The sequence below is a fragment of the Castor canadensis genome, chromosome 10 (assembly GCF_047511655.1).
Source record: "Castor canadensis chromosome 10, mCasCan1.hap1v2, whole genome shotgun sequence".
Classification (NCBI taxonomy): Eukaryota; Metazoa; Chordata; class Mammalia; order Rodentia; family Castoridae; genus Castor; species Castor canadensis.
The window spans coordinates 146,832,927-146,858,951 of NC_133395.1; the positions used below are offsets into that span (position 1 = coordinate 146,832,927).

The 26,025-nt window shown below is 60.1% G+C and overlaps 1 protein-coding gene across 3 annotated transcripts in view; it reads right to left on the minus strand.

The window, feature by feature from the left end:
- The window catches only part of Plxna1 (plexin A1), a 53,781-nt gene extending 31,532 nt beyond the window's left edge, over window positions 1-22,249 (minus strand). The window contains exons 1-8 of one of the 3 annotated variants that reach the window (XM_074044568.1): window positions 22,210-22,249; window positions 15,428-16,688; window positions 13,640-13,822; window positions 3,455-3,595; window positions 2,278-2,378; window positions 1,881-2,004; window positions 1,644-1,797; window positions 1,172-1,271 (exon numbers count right to left, since the gene is read on the minus strand). In XM_074044568.1, coding sequence (XP_073900669.1) covers window positions 1,172-1,271; window positions 1,644-1,797; window positions 1,881-2,004; window positions 2,278-2,378; window positions 3,455-3,595; window positions 13,640-13,822; window positions 15,428-16,666 — 2,042 coding nt within the window. In that variant the 5' untranslated portion in view covers window positions 16,667-16,688; window positions 22,210-22,249. Of the gene's footprint in view, window positions 1-1,171; window positions 1,272-1,643; window positions 1,798-1,880; window positions 2,005-2,277; window positions 2,379-3,454; window positions 3,596-13,639; window positions 13,823-15,427; window positions 17,092-22,209 lie in introns of those variants that run through there. The other 2 variants (XM_074044569.1, XM_074044567.1) reach the window with 2 other exon arrangements.
- Window positions 22,250-26,025: the final 3,776 nt, after the last annotated feature.

Genomic DNA, 26,025 nt, shown 5'->3' on the forward strand with positions numbered 1-26,025 from the left:
CCCTGCTTCCTAGAGAGGGCTTGCCTCTGAGAGCTGGTCTCCCTGCTCTCCTCTCAGCCCCCTCCCCCGGATCCATGCTTCCTGGATAACCCTGCTAGTCCAACCCAGTGCTGGCCACCAAGATGACTATCAGCTGCTGGTGACCATTGGCGTGGGAAAGGGGTTAATGCAACTGAGGAGCTGTGTTTCACACTTTCTTGTCTTAACAAACTCAGATTTAAGTTCAGGTGGCAAAGGGGATCCCAAAGAACTGATCAAAGCCATGGTCCACATCTGCCTCCCCAGCCAGAACCAGGCACGCCTAGACAAGAACTGGTTTGTTTTACCCTAACGTGTCCTGGGGCTTGCAAGGGAGCAGCCATTGCAGGAGCTCTGTCTACACAGCCTCCCACCAGGCTTGCAGCTTCCAGAATTCAGAGCAGTCTCCTGCCCCACCCCGACCAGGAGAAGAAAATGAGCGTGGGGAACTAAGAACACTGCCTGGCAAGCAGTCAATAAACTCCCATTTCTGAGGCAAACTGCCACCTGTCAGGAGCCTCTTCGCAAGCCTCTGTCCACACTCTGGGCACTCCAGGCTGTGCACATAGCTGAGGCCCCCTCTTCACGGTACCCCTGGCTCAGGGCTGGGGTGCTCACAGCCAAGATGGGCAGAGAGGGCTGAGCTGACACTACCCTGCTCTTTGTGTCCAGCTAGGAGTCTCAGAGGGCCAGCAGGAGCCAGAGACCTGGACATCCTGTGATCCAGCAGCCAACACCCACACCCAGAGACAGCAGATGGTGAGAGGCTATGTCTGGGCCCCAGCAGCACTGTCCCCTCCCTGAGCTCCTGGGGGCCACTGTGGTGCTCATAGGCCACTGGCCACCCTTGGGAGCTAGTGAGACTTTCCATATGTCAATCACTGCATGTCACTCCCCTGCCCAGCTCCAAAGCTGCCTAGAGTTCCCCACACCCAAGTGGTGTGGGCCGGGCAGGGCTGGCTCTTCATGGGTTCCACTGGCCACAGCCTCCCACCAGTGTGTCTCCCTCATGGCTGCCCTGCTGGCTCCTCCTGCTGCAATCTGGTGGCCCTTATCCCTCCTGAACATGAACTGTGTGAGGAAAGCCTGCAGAAGATGTGTGCAGGGAGAACACAGGGAATGGACGGCGGTGGGCAGGTCCCCGGACACTCACGACTGGTGAACAGTGCAGTTGTAGAACACAAAGTCCACGGACGCGAACTTCTTCCCCGTCTCCTTGGACTTCAGGTACAGCTTCACCACCCGCTGGTCTCCTACAAGAGTAGCATGGGGAGTATCGCCAGGGTCACAGGGGACTGTGGAGCCCTCCTCAGCCCCCAGGTAGCCGAGGTCTCCGGCTGGACCCAGGACTCCTGCCCCTTCCTAGGCTGGAAAGCAAGAGGCAGCAGAATGACCCAGCCCCCCCACAAGGATTATGGCTGGTGCACAGGGCTACGGAGGAAAAGTGTGTGGGGCACAGACACGAGGCCCTGGGCACCAAATCCCCACACTCGGGGCAAAGTGCTTCCCCCTCCAGTTCTTCAGCCCACACCTTTGCCCCTGCCTGCGTTGCTGCTGCCACCCTCCGGGCTCAGCATGTGACACCCACCACTGTCCCTCAGTGCCTGTCACCTCCTGTCACTCACCCTGGCCCCGAGTGATGGGTGCCACCTCCCGGGCAGAGGGTGAGCGGCAGTGGATGCGGCCATCTTCCAGGATGCTCTCAGACTCGGTGAAGTCCTCGAAGGAGCAGTTGACACCAGCTGAGAGGTCGGGCACATTCCAGGCCTGCAGCACGAGCTAGACCGCGCGAGCCTGGGTGAGTGGTGCCCATGGCTTCCCTGGCTTTCCCTAACCCACCCTGTCCCGGTAGCCACACTCACCGGCACCTGGGACATTGTGACGGACACATTGCGTGGCTGCACGGTCAGCTGCACACACTGCAGGAGGTCTGAGGCAAAGCGCTGGGGCTCGTCTGCTCGATCGCAGGCATCCTGCCTTGAGCAGCTGCGGGCAAAGTGTGATGAAGCTGGGCAGTGGAGGCCAGGGGCCCGGCCACCAGCCCACTGTGGATGGGCCTTGGGCTGAGGACAGGGCCATCCTCATCCCTACCCAGTGACGCTCCTGACCCTGGTCAGCTGGTAGAAAAAGACCCAGGGCGGTTTGGGGCTCAGCGATGACTGTCTGAGGCATGTAGCAGGCTGCCCATGGCCCTCCCAGGTTGGGGACCATCAGGCCAGGTGACAGGACCCCCACCCCACCCAGGTCACCCCAACTTACACACTATGCAGAACACACCAGCCGCAGTGGGGGTCCCGAGACCCCAGGCACAGCTCGCATGATGCATACTGCACACAGCTCTCCACAGGTACCCGGGTCACCTGGGGAAAGGCACGGCATCAGGACTGCCAATCTGTCCAGTCCATTCCAGCCTCTCCCTGCATTCTGCACACGAGGAGCCCCTGGCTCAGGTCCTCAAAGGGGCTCAGCATATTCAATGGCCAATCCTAATGACCCTGCCTTGGCCAGGCAGGTCCAACAGGTCAGCCCCTAGCAGCAGCAATTGGGTAGAGTCCAGGTTGAGCATCCAGTGAAGAACCTAGGGCTTTGGCTACACTGAATGTCCTGCCTGTCTGGGCTCCTTACTGTTTCTGGCTTCCTGAGGGATTAGTGGATTTGGGGGCCCCAATGCAAAAAACTGAGAATGGCTCTGATCCTACTCGGTGGTGGAAGTGGTGGTGCTGGGGGGCAGGTAGGCTCTGGGTCTCCCTCACCTCACCTGCTCAGCCCAGCAGTCCAGCGCCTGGGAGTTCTAGCCCTGAGGTATCAGGGGCAGAAGAACCCATCACAATCAGGAGGGGTGAGAGGAAAAGTCAAAGCCAGCAAAGACAGAGGCTGGCCTAACCCACGCTGCTGCCTGGTCCCCTTCATGTGCCAGGGGCCACCAATTTGTGCAGAAAAGCAGAGGCAGGCTCTAAGCAGAGAACTCCAGGGATGAAAGCCTAGAGCTCTGCAGAACAGAGCCAGGCCTCAGGCCCCACAAAGACCACATCCCTACTGGACAGTATGACCAGAGCTGGGCAGGATACAGGCTCAAGGATTTAAGGGTTCCAGACACCAGCTCTAGCCCTCCATGTCACCTGTCTGATGCTCCTCTTATCCAAGCTTTTGCTTTTGTGGTTGTGAAGTCACACAGGGAAGGCAGGGATTCCTAACCCAACCCAAGAGTCTGGAGGTAGCATTAGTGGCGTGGAGCCTCTTGCACCCAAGCCCGCTCCCTGGGCAAGCCTACCCCATGTCTGCTGCTGGACCAATCAGGTCCACCTGCCAATGGGAAAGCCCCTGGGGAAAGAAGTGGTCTCTGCGCTCACAGACAGGCTCCAGCCCAGCTTTCCAGTGACCCACCCTCAAGTCTCCCTGGAGCTAGCCTGCTGCTCTGTGGCCATGCTGCACCTACCTGCTTCTCGGTCATGGCGTACAGGTACTGGCGATTGGGGCTGAGGACGAGATCACGCAGGATGGGGCTGCCCTCCTGGGCCACCACACTCTCATATGCCAGGGCTGGTCGGCCACCAGGGTTTGCAAGGTCCACCAGGATCTGTGACAGCAAAGGACCCTTATGGGTACCTCTGCCACAGCCCTGCTCCACCTGAGGTCAAGCATCCACCCGCCCAGTCACCTCCCACAGCCCTGCAAGAACAGGGCTAGGTAGAAAGAGCACCAAGGTCAGCCTTGCTCACACCCTGCACCCGGCACAGCCCTGAGACAGGAGCCTGCACAGGACACTCAGGGTGCAGACAGGTGGGACATGGCTTCAGCCACCCGATCAGTCAATAGACACAGGAACAAGGCACCCACCACTGGGCTGCACTGCCACACCCAGGTACAGGTTGTGGAGCCTTGTGGGCACCAGGGATCAGGCTGGGTTTGAGGAGGAAGCAGGTTTGAGGCAGGGATGGGTGGAGGCCTGGGGCCTTCAGGGAAGGTGGAGCCCAGTACAGCCACAGAACAAGACCAGGAGGTACCTCCCAGGTAGGGGGGTAGGGACACCCCAGCAAGAAGGCAGCAGGAGGGCAGGAGGCTCATCCATGTGGAAATGTATTCCAGATCTCAAACAAACTGGGCGTTAATTAGCCAGCTCGTCTCTGCAGCTTTGGTGCCGCAAGTATTTTTAGCTGCTTTTACCAAACAAATGTATTTAATTAACAGAGAGACCCAGGGGGCTTTCTGGAGATGGGACTCACAGGGCACGTCTGCCCAGCTAGGCAGCAGGGCCTGTGGCTTGCTCCTGCCCACTATACAACCAGTCTGTCCAGCACCGGCCTCTGGCCTTCAACCCATTGGTTGGCCCCTCTCCACCTCCACCTTGAGGCAGGGGCCTGGACCAGGGCTTGGCACAGGGACCCTCTTTGTGCCCCACAGTAACTGGACAAGGCCGGCCCAGGGGTGGCAGGGCCAGGAGAAAGTCCCGCCCCAGCTCAGGCCAGCTCTGTGGGGCTGGGCGAGGAGCCAGCCAGGGTGGGGCGCTGTGTGTATGAGCCAAGAGGCTGCTGGCTGTGGAAGAGGGGGAGAGCTGCATTCCTGGGAGCAGGCCACCCCCACATCCGCTCAGCTGCCTCCCCACCAAGCAGGCTTAAGTTAAACCAGACTGGAAAGAGCTGGGGAGGGGAGGGGTGCTGGGTTGGACCCAGCTGGGACACTGGTTTGCAGGGGCTGAGCCCACAGTTGACCAAACTTTGGCCCATGCCCTCTGGAAGGAGGCACACAGGGAGAGAAGTGTGTGTGTGGGGGGGTGGGGGGGCACAGAAGCCCAGCACCCCACATCGGGGCTGGGATACACCCAAACCTGACCCCAGCCACCCAGCCATTCCTGCCCAGGCCTGCCTGCCCTGTGGCCAGAGGGGAGGGAGGCTTGTTCCAAATGACCACAAGGGAAGACTAGGGTGCTGACTGCTACCTGGGTCAGTGGCCCAGGCAGGCACTACTCACAGAAGCTAGTTTGGCTCTAACCAGTCAGGCCAGAAACTGAACTAAACTCTCACTGCCTGGGTCCAAACCTGGCTCAGATACATACCAGCTTCAGGACCCGTGTGTGGTGCTGAAGTACTCCCTGTCTCAGTTTCCCTATGTGTGAAATGGGAATGACCCCCTCCCCGCCCAATGCAGATATTCTGAGATTGGGGAAGGCCGGCCTGAGATGGGTGCCTGGAACAGGAGGCAAGACACAGTCTGGCAAGGGGTGGGGCAGGAGACCCAGAGCTCCAATCCCCAGCCTACAACCCAGGCGGTCCCCAGCCTACAACCCAGGCAGACCCCACCCCAGCCTGCACCAGGTCCAGGGTCCCCTCTCCGGCCACCCCAATCCTGGCCTTCTCCCCCAGCTTGACCCGAGTGGACCCTGCTCAGTTCAAAGGGGGTGATCTTGAAGCCTCTGGACAAGGCCCAGACAGACTACAGCAGTATCAGCCTCCCTCCATCCTGAGCACCAGTGGCCAGGGGATATTGGAGACCTGAACCCAGCCCTGCCCAGCCTGCCATCCCTCCCCACCACAGGCTGGGCACACAAGCTCCAAATCATGCTGAGTGGAGGCCAAGAAGAGCGGCAGGCCTCTCCTAGTCCAGGCAAAGCAGGACAGGCAGGCCAGTCACAGGCTCCAAAAGCCTTGCCTCTTTGGCCTCAGTCTGCTGACTCAGACAACCAGGACAGGTGGCACTGACAGCTGCATCTGGGGGCACGTGTGGCCAGCTGTCCACCCACCTGCCCAGCAACGAGCCACCCTTACCCTTTACATGCACAAGCAGGTCTTGAGGAGAAGGGCCCAGAAGAGATCTACGTCAGTGAGAGGCCACATGACGACCACATCTCTGAGGCAGAGTGAGCAGGGTGTTGGAAAGGTAGCCATCAGGCCAAGGTGGTGACATGGTGATGGCTGAATGTTGTGTGATAAGAAGCCACAGTCCAGGCTCAGCAGAAGCTGTGCACACCCGATGGGGCTTCTGGATGCATTTGTGTGATGATGTCTCTGTGTACACATGACAAGGTCCCTATGTGCACATGTATGAGATGGGGTCCCTGTGTCCATACATGTGTGATGGAGTCCCTGTATGCATACGTGTATGATGGTGTTCTGGGATATACTTATGTGATGGGGTCCCCGTATGCACACCCGTGTAACGGGGGGCAGCAGTCAGAATACGTTCACTGTGTCTCAGCCATAGCTTACAGGCTGGAGGGCTATCACAACACGATGTTTCATCAGGCCACCTAAACAGGAAGTAAACTGAGGTTCATAAAGACCTGTTAGAGGAACCCAGAGCCCTGGATCTATGGCTGTACCTGAGAGCACAGAACCTGTCCCCAAGGCGGGAGAGAGCCAGCACACCGCAGCAGGAAGGCACTCTAGGAGTGCAGGAACCTAGAGGCATAGATAGTAGGTCGGGCACAGGGCCAAGGTGGCTGGCAGGACAGCAGGGCCCACATGCCGATGCCCACAGCTGTCCGCAGAAGGGCCACCCACCTGGAAGGCAGCTGGGCCAGCAGCCCCCTTGCTATACCAGCTGGGCTGCCAACAGAGCAAATGGGAGGCCAGGGCCAGGCCAGGGTATCCCATGTCCTTCCCACCTCCAGCTGTCACCTTGCTCTACAAATATCCCTCAAAGACCAGCAGGACCTTCCACCAAACCCTCTGGGAGGGTAGAGCGCCCTGCTCTGCCACCTCCTCTACTGGGGCGCCTCTCCTCTCCCTTGGAGGAAGACCCCCCCTTATCCAGGGAGTGCGGTGGAGCCACCCAGCCTCGTGGATACCACTGCAGGCTGTGCATAGCCCTGAGTACCCATCCATCCCAGCTCAGAGGGCAAGGCACCTTCACTCAGCCTTTCAGTCCTTGGGTCTCCTGTCCCATTGCACCCTGGCAGTCCACCCTGGATTCTGAGCAGATGGGAGAGAGGCCAAAACAGACCCTGACCATCCCCATGACAGAGCACCCACCACTACACAGACGTAAGGCTGGGGAGCGGATACAGCCTGCACACCAGGACACTCCTCAGAGCCTGAGGAGGGAGCCCTGATGGGGGGCGGGGTCTAACCCCAGGCTGGCCAGGCCACTACCCATTTCTATCACCACCGAGGCCCTGGCCAACTGCTGTAGCAGGCAGGCAGCTGACGGCCGGGCCAGGTCAGCTGTCCATCCAGCCCAGAGCCAACAAAGGGCCCATTCTCTGGGCAGAGGGCAGGCGGGGGCACAGAGGAGGATGTCTGGGCCATCCAGGCTGTGTGCCAAGGCCGGCACGCGCCCTAGCTGCCCGGAGGCAGGGGGCTGCCTGGCTTGGCCCCGACCTGAAGGGTAGAGTGCCCTGCTCTGCCACTATGTGATGGCAGCCAAAGCCAGGCCGGAATTCCCTCCCAGCCCTGGCCTCCCTGCCCAGGGCCAGGAGCTGGGAGGGGAGGGGAGAGGAGAAGAGGGGTATTGGCTGGGCTGAGTCCTGTTCTCCAGAGCTGGGGGCAGGACAGGACTCGGGGGACAGGCTAAGGTTCAGTGAGGTGTCTCCATGTGCAGCACGGCTGCCAAGCCTGTCCCTGGCCAGAGGAGGTCTCAGAAGAGTGGCACGAGGGGTAGCAGCCCCCTCTCCACCTCAGACTCCCTCCTCCACTGGGGCAGGTTCCAGGCCTTGCTGGGTCCCTGCTGCTCTCAAAGGCCAGGAGGAATGAATCTGATGCTAGAAAGCAATCAGTGCTTTCCTCCTGCAGTAATGGGATAACTAAAACACAATTTGCAGGGGGCCGAGGGCTGGGAATGGGCCAAACACACCTGGCGAGGTCAGGGTCCCAGGAATCCTGACTTTCCCATCTCAACCTCTACCCCACAGAGAAGAGCAGATGCCAGAGATCAGGGTCCTGGCAGGTGGAGGAAAGCCATGGCTGCCTCAGACCAGCTCCAACCTGCTCCAGCAGTGACTCATCTGCACACAGTGGACCTCCCTGACCCTTGGCCTCCTCATGTACCGACTTCCAGCTCAAAGTGGCTGTGTGAACAGTCAGCAACCCACAGATCCAAAGCAAGGAGAGGACATTTTCTTGGAAGCTGCTTGGAAACGGGCCCCAAACCCTCTTTGGAGGCCACGCGGTGCTGACTGTGATAGTTCAGGCCGCAGAGCTTTGAAGCACACACCTTGACTGGTGGGCTCTGTCCCAATCTAGGACTGTCTAGGTCCGCACTGTGCAGCCCAGATGGGGACCATCTGGCCCAACATCTTTGTCCCAGACCAACAAGCTATCACTGCCCCCTCTGCACCTTTGTTGCCCCTCCATCTCTGACCCTCAGCAGCTGGAGAGGCCGCTCTACCTCCCTGCATCCTGACCACCTGAGGCAGACCTTCATAGTCCTCTAGAGCCCTGTTGGGACATTTGCCAAAGCAAAACTGAGGCCCCAACCCACTCTGCACCTCGTGCTGCTCAGTTCCTAACACGCTTTGGGGCACTTCTGAGCTTTGGCCCTCCTGTTCCCTGTCCTCAGAACACGTTTCCCAGCAGAAACATGGGCCCCTGGCAGTGCCATCCAGTCTCCTCCTCACATCAGTGCAGAGACAGACACAGACGATAGAAACTAGGTGACCGAGCTCCAACAGGGCTCATCCTCACACTCATCAGAACCCACGCCTGACAGGGCCGGTGAACTGAGCAGAGCTTCTAACAGACCCCCATGGGACGTCACTCCATGGAGAGTAGAGATACATGCTCCAGCATGCATGTGAAACACAACACAGACAGACAGACCACAGCTCCCTCCATAAGGATGAACCTTGCCAACAAGCTGAACAGAGAACACAAAGGAAACACGCTGCATGACTCAGCCACAAGAAGTCCCGGACGCGCATGGCAGCCCCAGAGACGGAAATTAGCCAGGGAGCTCCAGGGGAAGGGGGGAGCCTGGGAGGGGCTCTGGGGACGGTGGGTGCCTGGATGTCCTCAAGTGACATCCTCACTGTGCTCATTTCTGGGTCACTTCACTGTGGGCACCACTGTGCACTGACCACACAGGACATAGCCTTCCAGCAGGGCTGGGAGTGCAAAGGCACTTAATGCACACTGGGAATGTCCAAGGTCCAGGGTCCTGGGATGGCAGGAGGTACTGCTTGTTCACAGGCAGCCCAGGCCCAGAGCAGCACAAAGAATGTTCCAGAGAACAGTCATCTGCAAAGAAGGAGGGACAGGTGCAGCAGCTAAAGCTAGAGCCCAGCAGAGGTGCTCCTGCCCCCGGCCCCAAATGCACTGAGCAGAGCTGAGCCCACCCTGCCCCACAGGCTACCATCCCCAGAGATTCCAAGACAGTGAGACTAATGCCATTGTGCTCACGAGCCCTTGCGAGACTCAGCCACTACAAGACCACCTCTGCATTTGCCCTCAGAACACTAAGGAGACACAGGGCTCAGACAGTGCGGGCAGCAGGCCCTCAGGGGCTCGGAGGTGCCTGCGGTCTGTGACAGAGGGCTGTGTATAGGGATGGCAGCCTGGCTGGGCAGTGAGCCCTGCAGCCACACCCTGTCCAGGGATCTCAGCAGGGAGTCCGCGAGGGGGCATGTTGGTGCCACACAGGAAGGAATGCCAACCTGGTCTGAGATGCCAAACAGCTCCTGGGGTGGTGGTACATGCCCACGTCCAGGGAAGGAAACTCAGGCCCAGGGAGCATGGGGCTTGGCCTCCCTGTGGGCCTGGTCCAGTCCCAGAGCAGATGGGTGCTGGCCCTTGGGCCCCTCCCTGACGCCTGGCACCCTACAGGCCTGCAACATTTTTCCTCAGCTGCATAAAGCCTCGTAACAGGCCCCTGGCCACAAAGTAGTGGCCACAGACACGCGAGGCTGGCCAATAATGCTGTCTTAAAATGTGGATTAGTGGCCAATGTTCAACAATTGAGAGATCTTACACAAAATATCCAGATTCTCCTGAAAAACCAGATGCTCAGGCAGATGGTCACACTCCTGCCTGGTGGGGCTGCCAGAGGCCAAGCTTTCTCAGCAGGGCCAAGTCCCTTGTCCTGCAGTGGAGACAGCACAGTGCAAGGGCCTGGGGTATCTGCCCTCACCCTGCCAAGGGCACAGCCCTCCCTGCTGCATGACAGTCTGGGCACCACTCTGTGGGGTTCTGGGCCTGTTCCTTCCCTCATAGAGGTGCCCAGGCCAGCTCTACAGGATTCACATGAGGAGCTGTAATTGGGGGCGCCTGCCAGAGCACAGGGTCCTTGGAAGTCTTGGGAAAGTCATGTACAGGGCTGGGGCTCTGGAGGCCCAGGAGCATGGCGGGAGGGATGCCCAGGAGAGACATGTGGGGGGAGGGGCAGGTGGCAGGCAGGGCTCTGGGGAAGGGATGGGAGGCCGGGGCACCCCAGCCAGCCCTGAGCAGCTGAAGTTGGCAGGTCTTAAATTAATCAGCTACGATTTTACACAACACCACGTTTGGCAGACCTGGCCAGGGGCCAGCCAAGTCTCTGGAGCTCCCAGAGGCCTTTTAAAGCCCTGCAAGGACCAGGCCTGGGAAGGGTGGGGGGGCACCGCAGACCAGCCCTGGGCCAGGCAATGGGCTGGTGGGTCCCCAGTGTTCAGGATCCAGCATGCAGTGCAGGGAGAGGGCAGGAGTGGACCTAGGCTCCTACAGTACACAGTCAGTGCTGGCCCCACAGCCTCAGGGGCAAGAGGAACTTCCACGTATACACAGTGGAGGAGCCAGGACCAGACCCTACACAAGGTGGGTGAGGAGCTCAGGAGGAAGGGCTCACTGTTGTCCTGAAGCAGAGGGGACCACAGGCTTTTTGCTCTGGTCCTGGACCACAGCTATTCCCATACCCAGGCTCGGTCAGGGTGACACGGGGGAGGTAAGGAGTATGGGAATTCTGCTGCCTGAAGGCCAGGCCCAGTGAAGAGGAGGCCTGCACAACCAGCAAGACGTAGGTGTCCTTAGTGTCTAAGCCAAAGGCCAAGCAATGGGACCTGTGGGAGGTTACAGGGCAGGCCAGGCAGAAGGCACTCCACCCCACACCCAGGGAGCACTGAGGGCACCACGTGAACTACTCACAGTGTTAGATAGATCCCTGCCAGGTCAGTGGCTGGGGGCAAGAACAGCAGGGTAAGGGGCTTTTGGATCTAAGGCTCCCCGAGAGAGGGAGGGGAAGGTCACAAAGCAGGGGCCCAACTCTCTGAGAATTCAGCTGAGGCCATCATATCCTCCATGAACCCATAGAAAGGGAAGAGTAAGGATCCTGTAGCCAACAAACCTGGGCATGTGCCCTGACTGCCCCATGCCTCAGTTTCCCAACCGGAACAGATAATGGAGCTGTGGTGTGGCCGCCGAGAGATGTCAGCACACATGAATGCTCAAATACATGCCTTCAATGGGAGCAGGAGGATGTCAGGCTCTAGGGAGGTGCTAGGAGAAACTGCCCAGAGAGGCTGGAGGTTACACAGCCAATGAAGAGAGCAGAGAAACGAGAAACAAGCTGAAATACACCCATTTGCACAACACTGGGGTACAAAAGATCATACATGGGACACAAAGGAGTCAGGTGGCAGTCCCTCCTGACAGGGCCATATCTGTATCCTGAGGGGTGTGTTCCCCCCACCCCATGCAATTGCAGAGCTCCAAACCAAACTCAGTCCAGCTCCCCAAGTGCCGACTCTGACATCACCAGACCACAGCCTGGGCAGGGGAGCCGACCCCAGATGCAGCCTGCAGCCTGGTGGGAGGAGCCAGTGCCCAAAATGATGCTCTGGGCGGCAGGTACATGGGTGCTGGGCCTGGCAAGGGCACTGGGCTCTGAGGGTAAAAGGGGTACCAGGGGCACATGACCTCACCTCCCCAGCCAGGCTCCAGCAGCTGTCTAAATAGCCCCCTCCCAGAGCTGGAGTGGGGGGAGATGGAATGGACGAGGGGAGGGATTGGTAGAAGAGGAAGAAGACAACCTCTGAAGGTGGCTCCCTAGGCTCATTGTGGCTTCTGCTCATGGATGGCCTAAGCCTAACTGCAAAGTTCCAGACTCTGGGCCTCAGTTTCCCCTCTGTGGGAACAGGGGAGCATTGCCAACCATGACTTGGGAATAGCCAAAGCTCATACCAAAAGGTGCCCCTGGGGTCCAGACTACAAGGGGAGATCAGACAGGAGGAGCCTGTTCTCGTAAGCCTCAGACATGCTATGTGCACCCCTCAGCCCACCACCAAAGTGAATACTCCCAGCCCAGGAGTCCGTGTCCAGCTGGGAGGCAGGCACTGAGGCACCCTGCAGGAATGTCTCCATACTGACTGCACCTTGGCTCTATCCAGGCAGAACTGACCCTAACACACACCCATGGGCCTCTCAGTGGCTCCCAGCCCCTCAGGGCTCCCTAGGAGAGGAAGAAGAGTCCACACCAGACCATGGTGCAGAATCTGCACAAGCCAGGCCTACTCCATGGGTGTAAGGGCTTCCCGCAGTGTGGCATGGGTGGGTCTGAGCTGGCCTGCCATCTTTCAGGCAGGTGCCTAAGCTGTGCAGCGCACCCCCCACAGCCACTGTGAGCAGAACCTATAGGACCTCAGCGCACCCGACACCCTGGGGCCCCACACTCAGCAGCAGAGACCCCAGGGCCCCAAGGCCACCCTCAGTCACTTCAGCATGGTGTCCAGGCTCATGTCCCAAAAAGGGAAGCTGAAGGGGAGGGGAGGTGCCACAGCAATCCAGACACAGCGAGCACTAGAATATGGTTCCCAGCAGACTGGAGACACCTTCCCACACACAGGGTCCAGGGGTTGAGAACCAGCCAGACCATACTGGCCCCAGGCCCTGCCCCACCCACAGGGCACATGGGCAGGCAGGGACCTGTGTCAGCATAGCCTATCCTGTTATTTCATCCCTGACCTCTGCTTGCTGGCTCTCTGAAGCACCCCACCTTTGAATATGACTGGGAGCTTCCTTCAACCAGGCCAGCCAGGTCCCCCACTGCCCACCCCACACACAGGCAGCTCCCATCTTTCCATGGCCTCCAAGACACCCTTCCTGCATCTCTGTGCAGGGGGCTCTGACCTGGTCCAGCCCAGCATTTCTGGAGAGGAAAGGAAAGCCTAGAAACCAGAGGGACACTGCACAGCACCACCCCCACGAGGACTCAGGCCCAGCAGGCCCTGAGTAGTCCCCCTGCTCCCTAGGAACAGCCCAGGGCAGAGGTGCGGCCCTTCCCTTGCCTTGTCCCTGGCCTTGCTCTGTGCAGGGCGGGTGGGGGCAGGGCAGGGTGCTGCTGCAGCAGACAACAGATCTCCCAAAGCCAGGAGCAGGGCCCCGCAGGGAAGGGGCCTCAGGCCTGTCCCACTCTCCCTACACACAGCCTCCAGAGAGGGCACACAGGCCAGCCTCAGAACGAGCTCCAGCCTCGTCTTGAAGGGACGTGCATAGTGGACAGTCACGGGAGAGACACGAGGCCGGGGCCCCTCACTAGTCCCCACCTACCGTTCAGCCCCCAGACACATGCCAGATGGACAGTGGAAACTTTCCTGTGGGAGGCCCAGAAGGGAGGGGCCCTTCAGAGGCACCCCGGCCCCTGAGCCCCTCAAAATCACGGGGCATGGAGCAAAATGATGCCCCTTCCCTCCCCGTCACTGACCCTGTGCCCACGCAGGCCTGACCTTACGGATGTGGCCACTGCGCGTGCCAGCAAACACCACGGTGCGGCCCCGGTAGTCATAGGCGGCCACAGCAGTCAGGCCATCGTCCTTGTCCACGAACAGGGGTGTGCCCTCAATGGTGACTGTGCCTCCCAGGGGTTGGTTGAAGTCCTGCCCACAGAAGTCATCATCGATCTGCAAGGGCTACAAGAGACACAGGGTGAGAGACGAGCCGTGAACACCTTCTCCCGAGCACAGGCCACCCCCGCCATTAGGGAGTCCTGGAGAAGGCAGGCCCAGGAGGGCCTCTCAGAGCGAGCACATGGCCAAGAAAGCCAAGACAGGCCCCACAACTCCAGGGCTCAGGCATTCCTGGGCTCACTGCAGAGACGGAAGAAAAGGTGAGGCTCTGCCAGCTGCCCTAGGCTAACAGGCATGCCTGGGGACAGACCTATGCCCACTGCACCCAACCCTAGGGGAGGAGGGAGGAAGGGGTGGCCTGAGGAAGGAAGAGCAGCCACAGGGACCAGGAAGTTACCCCAGAACCCCCAGAGCAGTGCTGATGGACAGACAGAGGAGGGGACAGTTAGGAGCAGGAGAGGTTGGGAGCACAGTCTTCCCTCTGGGAAGACGAAGTGCAGAGACAGAACCCGCTTATTTAAGACAGGAGGGAGACAGCCACACCTAAAAATATGAGGGGAAGGGCCGCTGTGCATGCAAGAAGTAATCGATAGGTGAGGTCCCAGAGACAGCTGGGGATCAGCACAGAGAGCCATGCCACGCTAAGGAAGAAAGGATGGGTGGACGGGGCAGGAGCACAGGGAGAGGAAAGAGGCCAGCTGGTTCCCCTCTCCGATCTGAGGTGTGCTGAGGAAGAAGACCCTAATGTGCACTGAGCAGGGGAAGCTGAGCCAGGCTGGGAGCACTGGGAAGCACCCTGGGGAGAAAAGGGCAGGTCCCTGACCAGAGGGCAGAGAGCATAGTGGGGGGACTTGGCTGGGCACTCCAAGCCTCAGTTTCTCCACATGTATAGTGGACGTACAATGCCTTCCTTAAAAAACAAAGGGGAGGCTGGCCCTGTGCACACACCCACTGCATACCTGAGAGAAGAGAAACGAGGACCCTGGCCACCCCACTCTACCCTGTAGCCAGAGAGGGGAGGGCCTCCCTGGGTAGCAGCAGCACAGGGTCTACGAGTGGCTCTGGGTGAAGGGTCACTTCTCACATGGCCTGGCCTGAGCCTCAGGTCATCCTCAGTGAACAATAGCTCTAGCCAAGGTACTCCTGCGTGGTCAGACCTAGGGAGGGGTGGGCCCTGCATGGCTACTGAGTACCCAGCACAGGTACAGCTTGGCCACCCCAATGAGAGGATGCATAAGCTATGGTTAGTTCCCACAGCGGGAAACTAGACTAGGGCAGGGGGTCCAGGGAGCATGGGGAAACAAGCGCTCCACAGAGATGGAATCTCGTTCAGGCACCCAATTAGGTCTGGCCCTAGCTTTGCCTCTTCCTGGCTATGTGACAGACCCTGGGCAAATCAAGCCACCTATCTGAGCCAGTAACCTTGCCTGCAAAATGAGACCAAGGTGCAGCCGGCTAGCACCTAGCACGGTGCCAGCCATGTGGTCAGTGCTCTGTCCAAAGTCTTCCACAAGGGCTTGGGGACTATATGGGGCAGTGCCATCCCCACTTCCTGAGGCACAGGCTGGGGTCCCAGGGACCAGCATGGCGGATGCAGCTCCTTCCTCCCTGGGCTGGGGTAGGATGAGAAGAGAGCAGCCGGGTATGGGCTGCTGCCTGCCCACTCACCGAGTTGATGCAGCCCAGCTCCTTGTTGAGGAGCCAGGGCAGTGAGAGCTTGCCCTCACCGCGGTAGCAGGACTGGATGCGCTCCTTGATCTTCTCCTTGATGGCCCTGAGTGTAAACAGGCACAGTGCTGACTCCTTAGGCGGCTTCACGCGGTTCTTCTGGCCCTGGGCAAACACAGTAAACAGTACGTCCTCGTCCTCAGCCAGGCCCAGCTGGTGGGCCAGGGCACGGCCGGGCCGGCTCAAGTAGGCGTCCTGCACCAGGCGATATTCCACCCCAGCCTGCTCGCAGCCGATGGGGAACTCCACATATGAGTAGAACTTGGGGTCATCCACACAGAGTCGCACAATCTTGGAGGTGAAGAAGTGCTCGCCGGCAGCATCGGGGGAGGTCAGCTGCGTGTCCAGCTGCAGGGTGAGGTAGTAGACAAACTGCTCGCTGCGGAAGCTGTACACATAGTAGATGTCAAAGGCTGGGAATTTGGACAGTGTGTCTGACGGGATCTTGAGCTGTGAGGACACAAACTCATCCTGGTACACGAAGCCGAACATGTCAGCGTCTTCCTCGTTGGCCATGAGCCTGCGGCTGGACAGCGTGGGGAAGTACTCGGACTTGCCGTCGATGGGTGTGCCCACAAAGAGCGTGGCCTGGCCCTGGCCCGGCGGCCCAGTGACGAGCACACCTGCCATGCTGCCAGCCTCACGCACACTGGACAGGTAGTGCTCCTTGCGGTGGTGCGGCTCACCCAGCTTGAAGAGGTCGTCAAGCCTCAGGAACTGGCAGATGCCCTGGGACGCACTGCCGCACGCCAACAGGCGGTTGGCAGCATAGTCCAGCAGCAGCAGCTTGTTGACGTTGTCAGTGCTGCCCAGGCCGTGTGGGCAGGACTGCACGCTGGGGGGCGGGTAGCACTTCTCATTGTCCTCCACGGGGCCTGTCACATGTGCCCGCAGCAGCGTCAGGTTCCCTGACAGCTTATAGATGCGGTTCACCGCGCCCACGTACACCTCACCCGTGTGCTCGTGGACTACCAGGTGGGTGAGGCCCCAGTCACTGGCCACAAAGGTGCGGAAGGCGGGCTGTAGACGACCACTCACCCCGGCCGAGCCTACGGCCACCCATGCAGCTTCCAGCAGCAGCAGAAGCAGCATCGGCAGTGTCCGAGGGCTCAGAGGTAGCAGCGGCATGGCAGGCCAGGACCCTGGGCCTCGGTCCTCGAGTTCTGTAGGGGTGAGCATCACGGGGCTGGGAGCCTCAGCCCTGGGAAGAACCAGCAAGAGAAGGCGTGAGCATGGGCACAGCGTGCACATCCACACACACGCCCCATCTCCTGACTCAGCATGTACCCATCTTGTGTGGACACCTCCAGGGGAAAGAAACCAAGCCCCCCAAGAGAAGCTAGAGAAAACGAGGGACACTGTCCCACCCTGAGGCCCTGCAAGCAGCTAAGGGTGAGCCAAGTACCACAGAGACCAAGTCACGGCCACCAGCAGCAGCTAAGGCACCTGCCTGGCAAGAGGACACTGCACTGGAGCCTGCATCCTGCCCTGCTGGAGGAGGAGAGGAGTGCACAGAAGAGGGTGACAATGGCCCAGGGTCTATCCTGGGACCCCAGCTAGCACCCCAACTTGGGAGATATCGCCTTTGACTCAAAACCCATCCATGCCCCAGGGAGCAAGAACCCCCCACCCCCAAAAGCTCCTCATCCCCAGGATGCATGACCCCTTCCTTTCCTGCTTGAGGTTGCTGGGGACACCCCCCCCCACTGTCATTCTACAAAAGCTGGACACAGATGGGACACAGCACTCATTCCCACTCCATACCCTGGCCACTCCAGACCTGCCCCAACAAGACGGCATGCTACCCTGGTGACCCCTTCCTGGTTTTGGGGTTGTGTCCACACCGTGGGGATGCCTGGGCTAGGGGAAAGAGGATGTCAGGTCTGCTGACACAGGGACACACAAAGGTGTGAGGAGCTGGCCCCTCTCCCTGGGCAGGGCTCTGCTTAATTAAGCTTGTGTCTCATGAGGACAGGAACCCTCTGGACCCAGCACCACCTTGACCCGGTGCAGCCATGTCCTGTACTACCACCCACCAGGTCTTCTCTGCACAGCTCAAAAGTCCTTAGTACAGGGCTCATTCTCACACAGGGTCCCCAGGGGATCCCCCAGCCACAGAGCCACACAGCAGAGGTCCTCAACATGGGCTGGGGGCCGTCTGGGTCACTCTCTACGGGACCTGGCCCTGGGCAACTCACTGGCTCGCTTTGGCCCAGCCCTTGTAGACATGCACTCCAAGGAAAGATCCAGAAGCTAAGCGGGTGGCTACTACCACCCATGGTTACACACCCAGTAACAGTGACCTATACTGACCCGGCCCCTGGCTCCCCGGCAGACCCTGGGTCTGCCTCCAACCCTGCCTCTCTGGCCCTGGCCTCACACCCACCCAAGCAAAGAGAACCCTCCAGAAAGGAGAGCAGGAGGCCCAGCCCTCAGCACCTCTGCCCTGACCCGGTCTGCGTCTGACTAGACCCGTACTCCCCAGGCCTGAGACCCACTGCCCACACCACACCAGGCCCTGGACACCTCCCACCACATCCACCCTCCCATCACAGCTTGCCCCATCAAATCTGCTCCAAACTGCCTACTCAGTGGCACTCGCCCCCTTCCTCTCGCCCTGGGCACCTGTGTTCACCTACAGCCAGGACACCACAAAGCAGCTTAGACCACTTTTCTAACCTGCACATGGGGTCTCTACCCCCAAATTCTGCTTTGCTCCCCCCTCACTGCTTGTGGAAAGTGCCACCTCCCCTAGCCCAGCACATCCATATTGCCATTCTGCAGCTGTATGGCCCCGAGGAGGCAACTCCCCTTTCCTGGCCTCAGTCTCCCCACATGTAAAGGGGGTGACAACAGCCCCTCTCAAGGATAAGAGAGGGATGGTCATGGCCCACCTGAAAGGTGCTGGCAGCAGTGTCCCCTGTCGGGGTCCCAAGACCTGCTCCCACGTGCTGGGGTCTCTCATCCCCTTTGTGGCTGAAGCCTGACTGTGACAACACAGAGCATGGAGAAAGGACAGGTGCCCACCAGGCTGTGCACACCTTCTCTTTACTCTCATAAAATGCCCCTTATGTAGACTGGCAGCCCCACTTCTCAGCTGGGGACACTGAGGCCTAAACAGGAATGTCTCTGCCAAGTCCAGGCAGGGAGCTGGCTGCAGTTGGTCATCCCATGCCTCCCTGTCCTCCCCTGGAGTGCACGGTGCTCTGGTCTGCCCCACCCTCACCTGCTCAGGTCAGCTAGGAGTCTCCCTTGGCCTGCTCATGAAGACAGAGCTGCCAGCACTCAGTCAGTGGTACAGTCCTCACTAACAGTTTTGGTCACTTGCGTCTGCTCTCCAGGAAGACTGGCAGTGCTGTGAGAAGCAGGGCCTGGCTCTGCGTGGTTTGCACTGTCTCCCAGAGCCAGGGGCCTTAGGAGGGCTCAGTTAATATTTGTGAATGAATGCAAGAATAGATGGGCAACTGGAGTGACCAGCAGGGCTTGGGCAGAGCAGCAGCACTCCCTGGCTTTGTGGCTCCATTTCCCAGTGCACATCCACATGGGGAAACTGAGGCTCAGAGAAGCAAGGAGTGCCGGCCAGAATCCCAGAGCTGTGCCTCCTTACAGGACCCCTCCCAGCAGGCTGTCAAGCTGCCTTTCCCAGAAACCCACACTGCCCCAAGACCAGCAGCCACCAGAGGCCCTCACAGGCAGTCAGGAGAGGAACTCCCTCCCCAACTCTTCTGGCCTCTCCTGCCCAAGCCCAGGAGAGGGACCAGGGACCAGGGAGTCAGAGAACAGGTTCCTCACAGAGGCAGCGGGTCTGGCTGAGAGCTGAGTGCATGTGAACTCCAAAGAAAACATGAATCACTCACCGTTTATCAGTTCAAAGCAGGCCTGCAATTACCAGAGGCTGGGCTCTCCCCTCCTCCAGGATAATTACACATGTCTTAATGCAATTACGGGCTCTACTTTTTATACTAAACAGGAGGGACCCGGCTGAAAAAGCCACCATCCAAACTCCAGCCTGGCCCTGGGCCCTCTCCCCCACCTCCCAACAGAGGCTGCCAGGAAGGGACTGGCCCTGGGGCCACAGGTCAGGTGGCCAGGAAAGAGGGGATCCCAAGCCCAAGTCTGAGTCTTCACACCCACCATCTCACAAAGACCACTGAGGATGCCTGGGTCACTTTCTCTACCTTGAAGAGAATGGACTCCAGGCTCAGACAGACCCCAGGTCACACAGCTAGCAGGGCAGGGGCCAAATCCAGAGCTTCACAGAGACCTGTGCAGCCAGGCAACCTGCTAGGGCTCAATCCCACAAGCCTGGGGTCTGCCCAGGAAAGTGTCCTCATGAAGAGCCGGCTGGGGTGCCCCAACTCTCGCTATGGGAGTTCTGCTGGGTGGCAGGAGGGGAGCACCAACAGATGCTAAGCTCCAAGAGAGAAGACAGAGCAGCACTGGTCACAGGGCCTAAAGAGGCTGTCCTCGGGGCCTTACCACCTATTATGGAAGGACCAAGCACCTGGGTGCTGGAAGGGTGGGGCACTCAGGGGTACGGAACAGCAAGAGCAAAGGTCTGTGGTGTCAGCCTGCCAGACATGCAGATGGGGCAGTAAGAATGGCTGCAGCTCCCCGGCATGGACAGTGGCTGAGTGGGCAGAGTCAGAGCCAGAACAAGAAAGCCACTCTGGGGCTAGGAGTATGGAAGAGGGACAGCCAGGGAGAGGCTTGGGGCTCCACTTCTGGATAAGAAAGGACCAGTTATCAATGGACCACACAAAGCAGTGCACCCTTCCCTCTCCTGGCCCTGGAGGACACCCTGGGTCCTTCTCATTCTGGGAAACAAAGGCCTAAGAGCCATCCTCACAGAGTGACAGCCCACTGCCCATTCCCTTCCCATTTTGGATCTTTCAGGGGCTCGCACCACCTGACCAGTGGTTTCCCATGGTCAGGTGTCACCCCGCCCCCCCCCCACTTCACAGGAAGTGGTCCCAAGTGGTCCTGCTCTCTACTAGTCGCTATGGGTCCAAGAGACTTGAGGCCTTGAAGTCACACTCCTCAGGAAGTTCCTGCATCCGGGGACCGTCCTTCTGGGCAGCTGCTCCAGCCTTCTCTGAGCACAGGGAGCTTCCCGGGGCTCACACCATGCAGGTAGCCACCCCCCACCTCCCCGCAGTGCAGAAGACCGTGTGCTTTTGTCCACAGGCACCCCTAGAGTGGGCAGCTTGGCCACACAAGGATTGCCAACCTTGTCCACAGACCCAGGCCTCCACCCATGCTGTCTCTGCCTGAAATACCTTTCCTGTGGCCCACGGTGCTGCTTCCAGCCCATGGCCCTGACTGGAATCCCTGCTTTGCACCTCTGCCTAGGGCTGGGTGTTCCTGGGGCTAGGCAGTCATGAGAAGACTGCCTGCTGCTGCACACCTCAAACCAGCCAGGGAACCTAGGGATGCTCCCCAAGGGCCAAGCGAGCAAACGAGGAGCTCCACCCCACAGACAGGAGACCCAGCATCGGGGTGAGAAGGTGGACAGCACAAGCAGCCCAAGGCAGCCACAGGAGCAGGGCTGAAGGACTGAGTCTCAGCTAGGTCCCCTCCCCCCAACCCCTTTCTTTCAAGGGGCGTGGCCCCAGCACCCCACAGATGAGCCAGAGGCACTCCAGGCACTAAGCAGACCCTCAGAGCCCCTCTCACCACCCCCCTTCTAGGGCTGCACCTGGGGTCTGGCCTGGCAGGAGGGGCCTCCCTGGACTCAGCAGTCTCCCTTCCCACGGCAGCCCAAGCCAAGCGGCCGCCACCAACCTCACCACACACCAGGCCCGGGGCTGTCCAGGAAGCAATGGGAAACCTCCGGGGAAGAATGACCCTGGAGAGGCCCAGCGTGGGGGAAGCCGAGGAGGCCCGAGCAGCGGCCTCCCGGGTGGCACCAAACCGCCCCCTCCCAGCCAGGCGGCCGCCCTACGGGCCTGGGCTGGCCCCGGAGCCCACTCCCGCGCCGAGGCCAGAGGGGACGGGGGCGGCGGGGTCCCCACGAAGCGTTCCAACTTCCACCCCGGCGCCCGAGGGCCGGTCGGGGCGCAGTCCCCAGATTGCCCCGGCGCCCGTGGCCCTGCGCGAACGCCGCGGAGCCCTGCCCGGGCCTGCCCAGCTTGGCGCTCGCCGGCGGCCGAGGTCCGAGCCCGAGCGAGGTCCGAGCCCGCGGTTCGGGTGGGCCCGGGCACCCGCAGGGCCCACCCCGCGGGGCCGCCGCAAACTTTCTCTCCTGCCCCGAGGAGGGGGCAGCGCCCGCCCCCACTGCGCCGCCCGGGAGTGCTGCTTGGCGGGGTCCAGCGGGCCGGGCCGAGCCGGGCCAGGCCGGGAGACAGGGAGAGGCCGGCGGCGGGGCCTGGGGCCGCGGTCCGACCCGGCCGCGCGGGGACGCGGCAGCTCAGCGCCGGCGTCGCGACCGCGCCCGGACACACGCGGGCGCCCGGCCGGAGCCGCAGGGACACGCGGACCGCGGACGCGCGCGCCGCAGTCCCCCACGCACACCCCCTGTCCGCCCGGCGCTCACCAGCCGCCTGCCGGAGGCCGTCCCCGACCCGCCCGGACCCCCATCCCGGGCGGCCCCCCTTTCCCGGGAACCTCCCCCATCCGGCCGCAGGAGCCGGTAGCCCGGGACCCCGACCGGCCGGCCCCTTCCCGATCGCCGCCCGCGCAGCGCAGCGCAGCGCCGCGGGGAAAGTTGCACCCCGACTCACCGGCCGCCCCGGGGCGCGCCCCGCCGCCGGCCATCGCCGCGCCCCGTCGCCCGCCGCGCCTCCTGTCCCGCCGCGGGGCTGTTGAAGCCTCGCAGGCCGCCCAGGCCGAGGCCGCCACCGCGCCCGGGCTCCACTGCGTGGCCGCGCTGCCGCTGCCCAGCATGAATGGGGCGCCGAGCGCCGCGCGGCTGCGGACCGGCCTCGCTCTCGCCGCCCGCGGAGCGCTGCGCTGTGCGCATGCGCCGCCCAAAACCGGGGGGCGGAGCTAGGAGGCGGGGCCGGGGCGGGACCCGCGGCGGCCTCCAGAGGGCGCTCGGCCCCGCGCCGCGCGCGCTCTAGGTCGGGCCGCGCGCCGTCAAAGGGCGATGCCTCCTCCGTCTCAAATCGCTGGCCTCGGGGTCCGAGGCAGGACGTTCCGGGAGTCCGCGTCCCCAAGAACGAGCCCTCGGTCTCCGTGTGCCCGGGCTGGAAGCGCAGCCTTCATCCACGGGAGGGTAAACTGGGGTCCGGGGAGGAGATCCCCCCGGTCCTGTAGGACTGCGTGTCCTGTCTGTTAGGTGGGACCGGCCCCTGCGTGGGTAAGCCGCGGGCGCCCCCTGCAGGTAGGGCCGCGCGATCCCCTGCGGGTACCCCGCGGTGGCGCGGTCACGGATGCCCACACCGCGCCCCGTCCTGCAGTAGGGGCGTGGCGGGACACTAACCCTGCACCCTGCCGTGCAGAGAATCGGACCTGGCGGACCGAAGGTGCAGGGCTGGGTTGCAGAAGCTGGTCTGGCCTGGCTGGGGACAAACATGTCACTGTGAAGGCGTGCATTCGGCCGCCCTGCTCTCTCCGGGAAGCCTCTGGTGCAAAGCAGCCAGCGCACAAAACAGCAGAAAGCATCCAGAAACGTCGTGAGGGGGTGAGGTCTGGCGGACACCGGGTGCCCACTGCAGCCTGGATGGTTTGGGCTGTGTGTGAACCCTGTCACCTGCGCACAGCTCACAGGGTGAAGGCCACTCCAAGGTGTCCTGCGACATCTCATCTGATCCTTCTCCCCCAGGCAGCCTCCACCTCTTTTCTGTGTTAAGCCTTTCCTGACTTTTTTTTTTTCTGGGTGTGACCATTTGTCACAATTTGGCTCCCTGAGTGGCATGTTTTGTGTGTGTGTGGCTTGTTTTCGGACATGATAGAAATGCAATCACACCGTGTGTGCTTCCTTCCTCCTCGAGAGGGCTGCAGTGTGGTGCTGCTTGCCATAGGCAGCTCCGCTTTCACTTCTGTACTGTTCCATCCCCGGCTGGTCATCCCTTTCCTGCTGGGGGAATGGGCGGGGTGGGCCCCCACTCCAGGCCTTGACCGATGAAGAAGCAATAAGCGTCTTGTGCATGTAGCTCTGGGCCGTGTTTTGGAGATACTGCAAAACCCAGCGAAGGCTCCAGGTGATCCCTCCAGCAGTCCTGTGGACGCTGCCCCGTCCCCGCTGACACGCAGAACTGTCATGCTTTAGTTTCTGCCACTCTTGTGGCATGAACTCCTTTTTCATGCTACCTCTTTTTTGGGCAGTGCTGTGGATGGAACCCACTCAACCTCTTCTCCTTCTGAGCTCAACAGTCCCCAGGAGAGCCCTGGCCTCTACTTGAGGTCCAGTCCTCATCTCCACTGTATTCTGAGGAAGGTCAGGGGAGCCAGAACCAAGCAGTGACCTGCCACCCCCATTCTTCCCCTGTCTCCACAAAGAGCACTTACCTCCAACATTCCCACCCCGAACCTCGGTGCCCTCCTGGGCCAGACCCCCCCACCCCCCGCCTCCAGGCCTCCTGCATCTCCCAGTCCTGTGGATTCTCCTGAAAACTTACTCTAGATCCTGTGCTCCCTTCCATCTCCACTCTGGTCTCCTGTCTCATATGCTCTACCTGCTCCTACTTGGTCACATGCCTCTACTACTCTGTAGATTGGAGCAACAACAGCTTTCAAAATGCAGATCTGATCACATAACCTTCTCATACTAACCCCCAAGAATCCTCACACCATATACAGCCATCAATTCCAGATAGCCACAGGCCTGAGTGTGACAAAGAAAAGAAAGTGCAAGACTTTTAGGAGACAATGGAGCAAGGGAAATAGTTCTTAAACAGGATATTAGAGAGAGAGAGCGAGAAACAGGGAGAAAGAGGGAAGGAAAGGAAGAAAGGAATTTGACTACATTAAAATTAATTACTTTTGTTCATTAAAGTTTCCAAATAAGGAAATAAGGAAGTAAGGAGACAGGATCTCAAAGATCTCTTACAGCGCAGAATTAGTAAGGATATGTATGCAGAATATATAAAGAACTCCCAAGAGTCAACAAGGAAAAGGGAACAAAGTCTTGGGTAGTGGGTCCATAGCTCCCTGATATGCATCTGACCCCAGCTGCACCTCCCTCTGGTTAGGCTGGGGCTGGTCCTCACGTGACCTCACTGGGTCCTGATACTACCCTTCTCCGGTGCAGAAGGAGAAGAGGAAGCGCCCACAGCAGAGCTGGGATTGGAACGTGGGTCAGCAGCGTTGGGGCTCCTGATCCACATCATGGGGAGGGGAAGTGAGTCAGCACAGCAGCTAGGCTGCTAGCTCTTCCCTCGGGTTTCCCCACGGGTTCACTTCTGTCTACCGGACACAGTTCAGAGGGCAGGGAAGCCTGGTTCTATCCAGGTGTCAGAGGAGGTTCTTTTGTCCCTTCCCATTCTCTGGCCATTGACGCAGTTTCAGGGACCATTTCTGCATTTATGTGACTCAGTGCTTCCTGCAAAAGCAGGTCATGGTTCTTCTGCCTCTCCCCAGCCTCCCCAGGGGACAATCCACAGATCCCTGGAAACTGGCTCAATGCTGGAGGCCATCCTGACTCCTGTCTTTTCTCTGGTCCACAATCAGAGAATCAGAATCAGTGACACTGCCACTTCAAAATATTCCTACCCCATCCATTTCTTACCTCCTCCACTTCTGTCCCTTTGGTCACCAGCTTCCATCCCATTGCCTCCCACAGCTCTGCACCTGTGACCCAGAGGGATCTGAGGGAGGAGAGTGGGTGGCCTGTTCAGACCTTCCAGAGGTTCCTGGGATACACAAAATACCTCCATGCTTGTGCATGTAGGCACACAACTGCAAACACACATGCTCACATACACACATGTACACGTGCACTCACATATAGACACACACGTGCCCATACACATGCAGGCACACACGTGCACACAGATGCACTCACACGCATATAAACACATTTGTAACAATGCACCCTCACCCCACACACACACATGCTGGCCTCGCATCCCTCTGGCTTACCAAAACTGCCCCCACCAGCTGTTGGTATCACTTGCACACATTCTTCCCCTAGGGAGATGCTGGCCCTGTCCTCCAGCCTCCAGCTGGGTCCTGCTGGGTCCCTCCCTCTCCCTGTGTTTAGGGTCAGGGCCTGTACGATTTCTCAGGGCTCTACCTGTGGCAAGGCACAGAGTAGGAGCAGCGTCTGGAGTACTGTAATCATCTTGGTTCAAGCTGTGAGCCTGAGCTTACAGGACCCTCTGAAGGTGACATGGGGCTGGAAGCAGCTGCTCTTGCACTGTTGCCACTGGGTAGAAAGGGCACAGGGGGAGAGGGGACAGGCAGTGTGGATATGGGCCAGAGGCACAGTGACACCAATGGAGGGTGCTCACAGACCCCATCCTCAAACTTCAGGCTCTGCCTGGTCCTCCACAAGCAACAGAAAGGCCCAGCCCAGGGGACAACACTGCAAACAGAAGGCTCACCTGGCCCCAAGCAGCCCTCCCCACTTGCCCACCCCACCTCTGCCCTCTCCC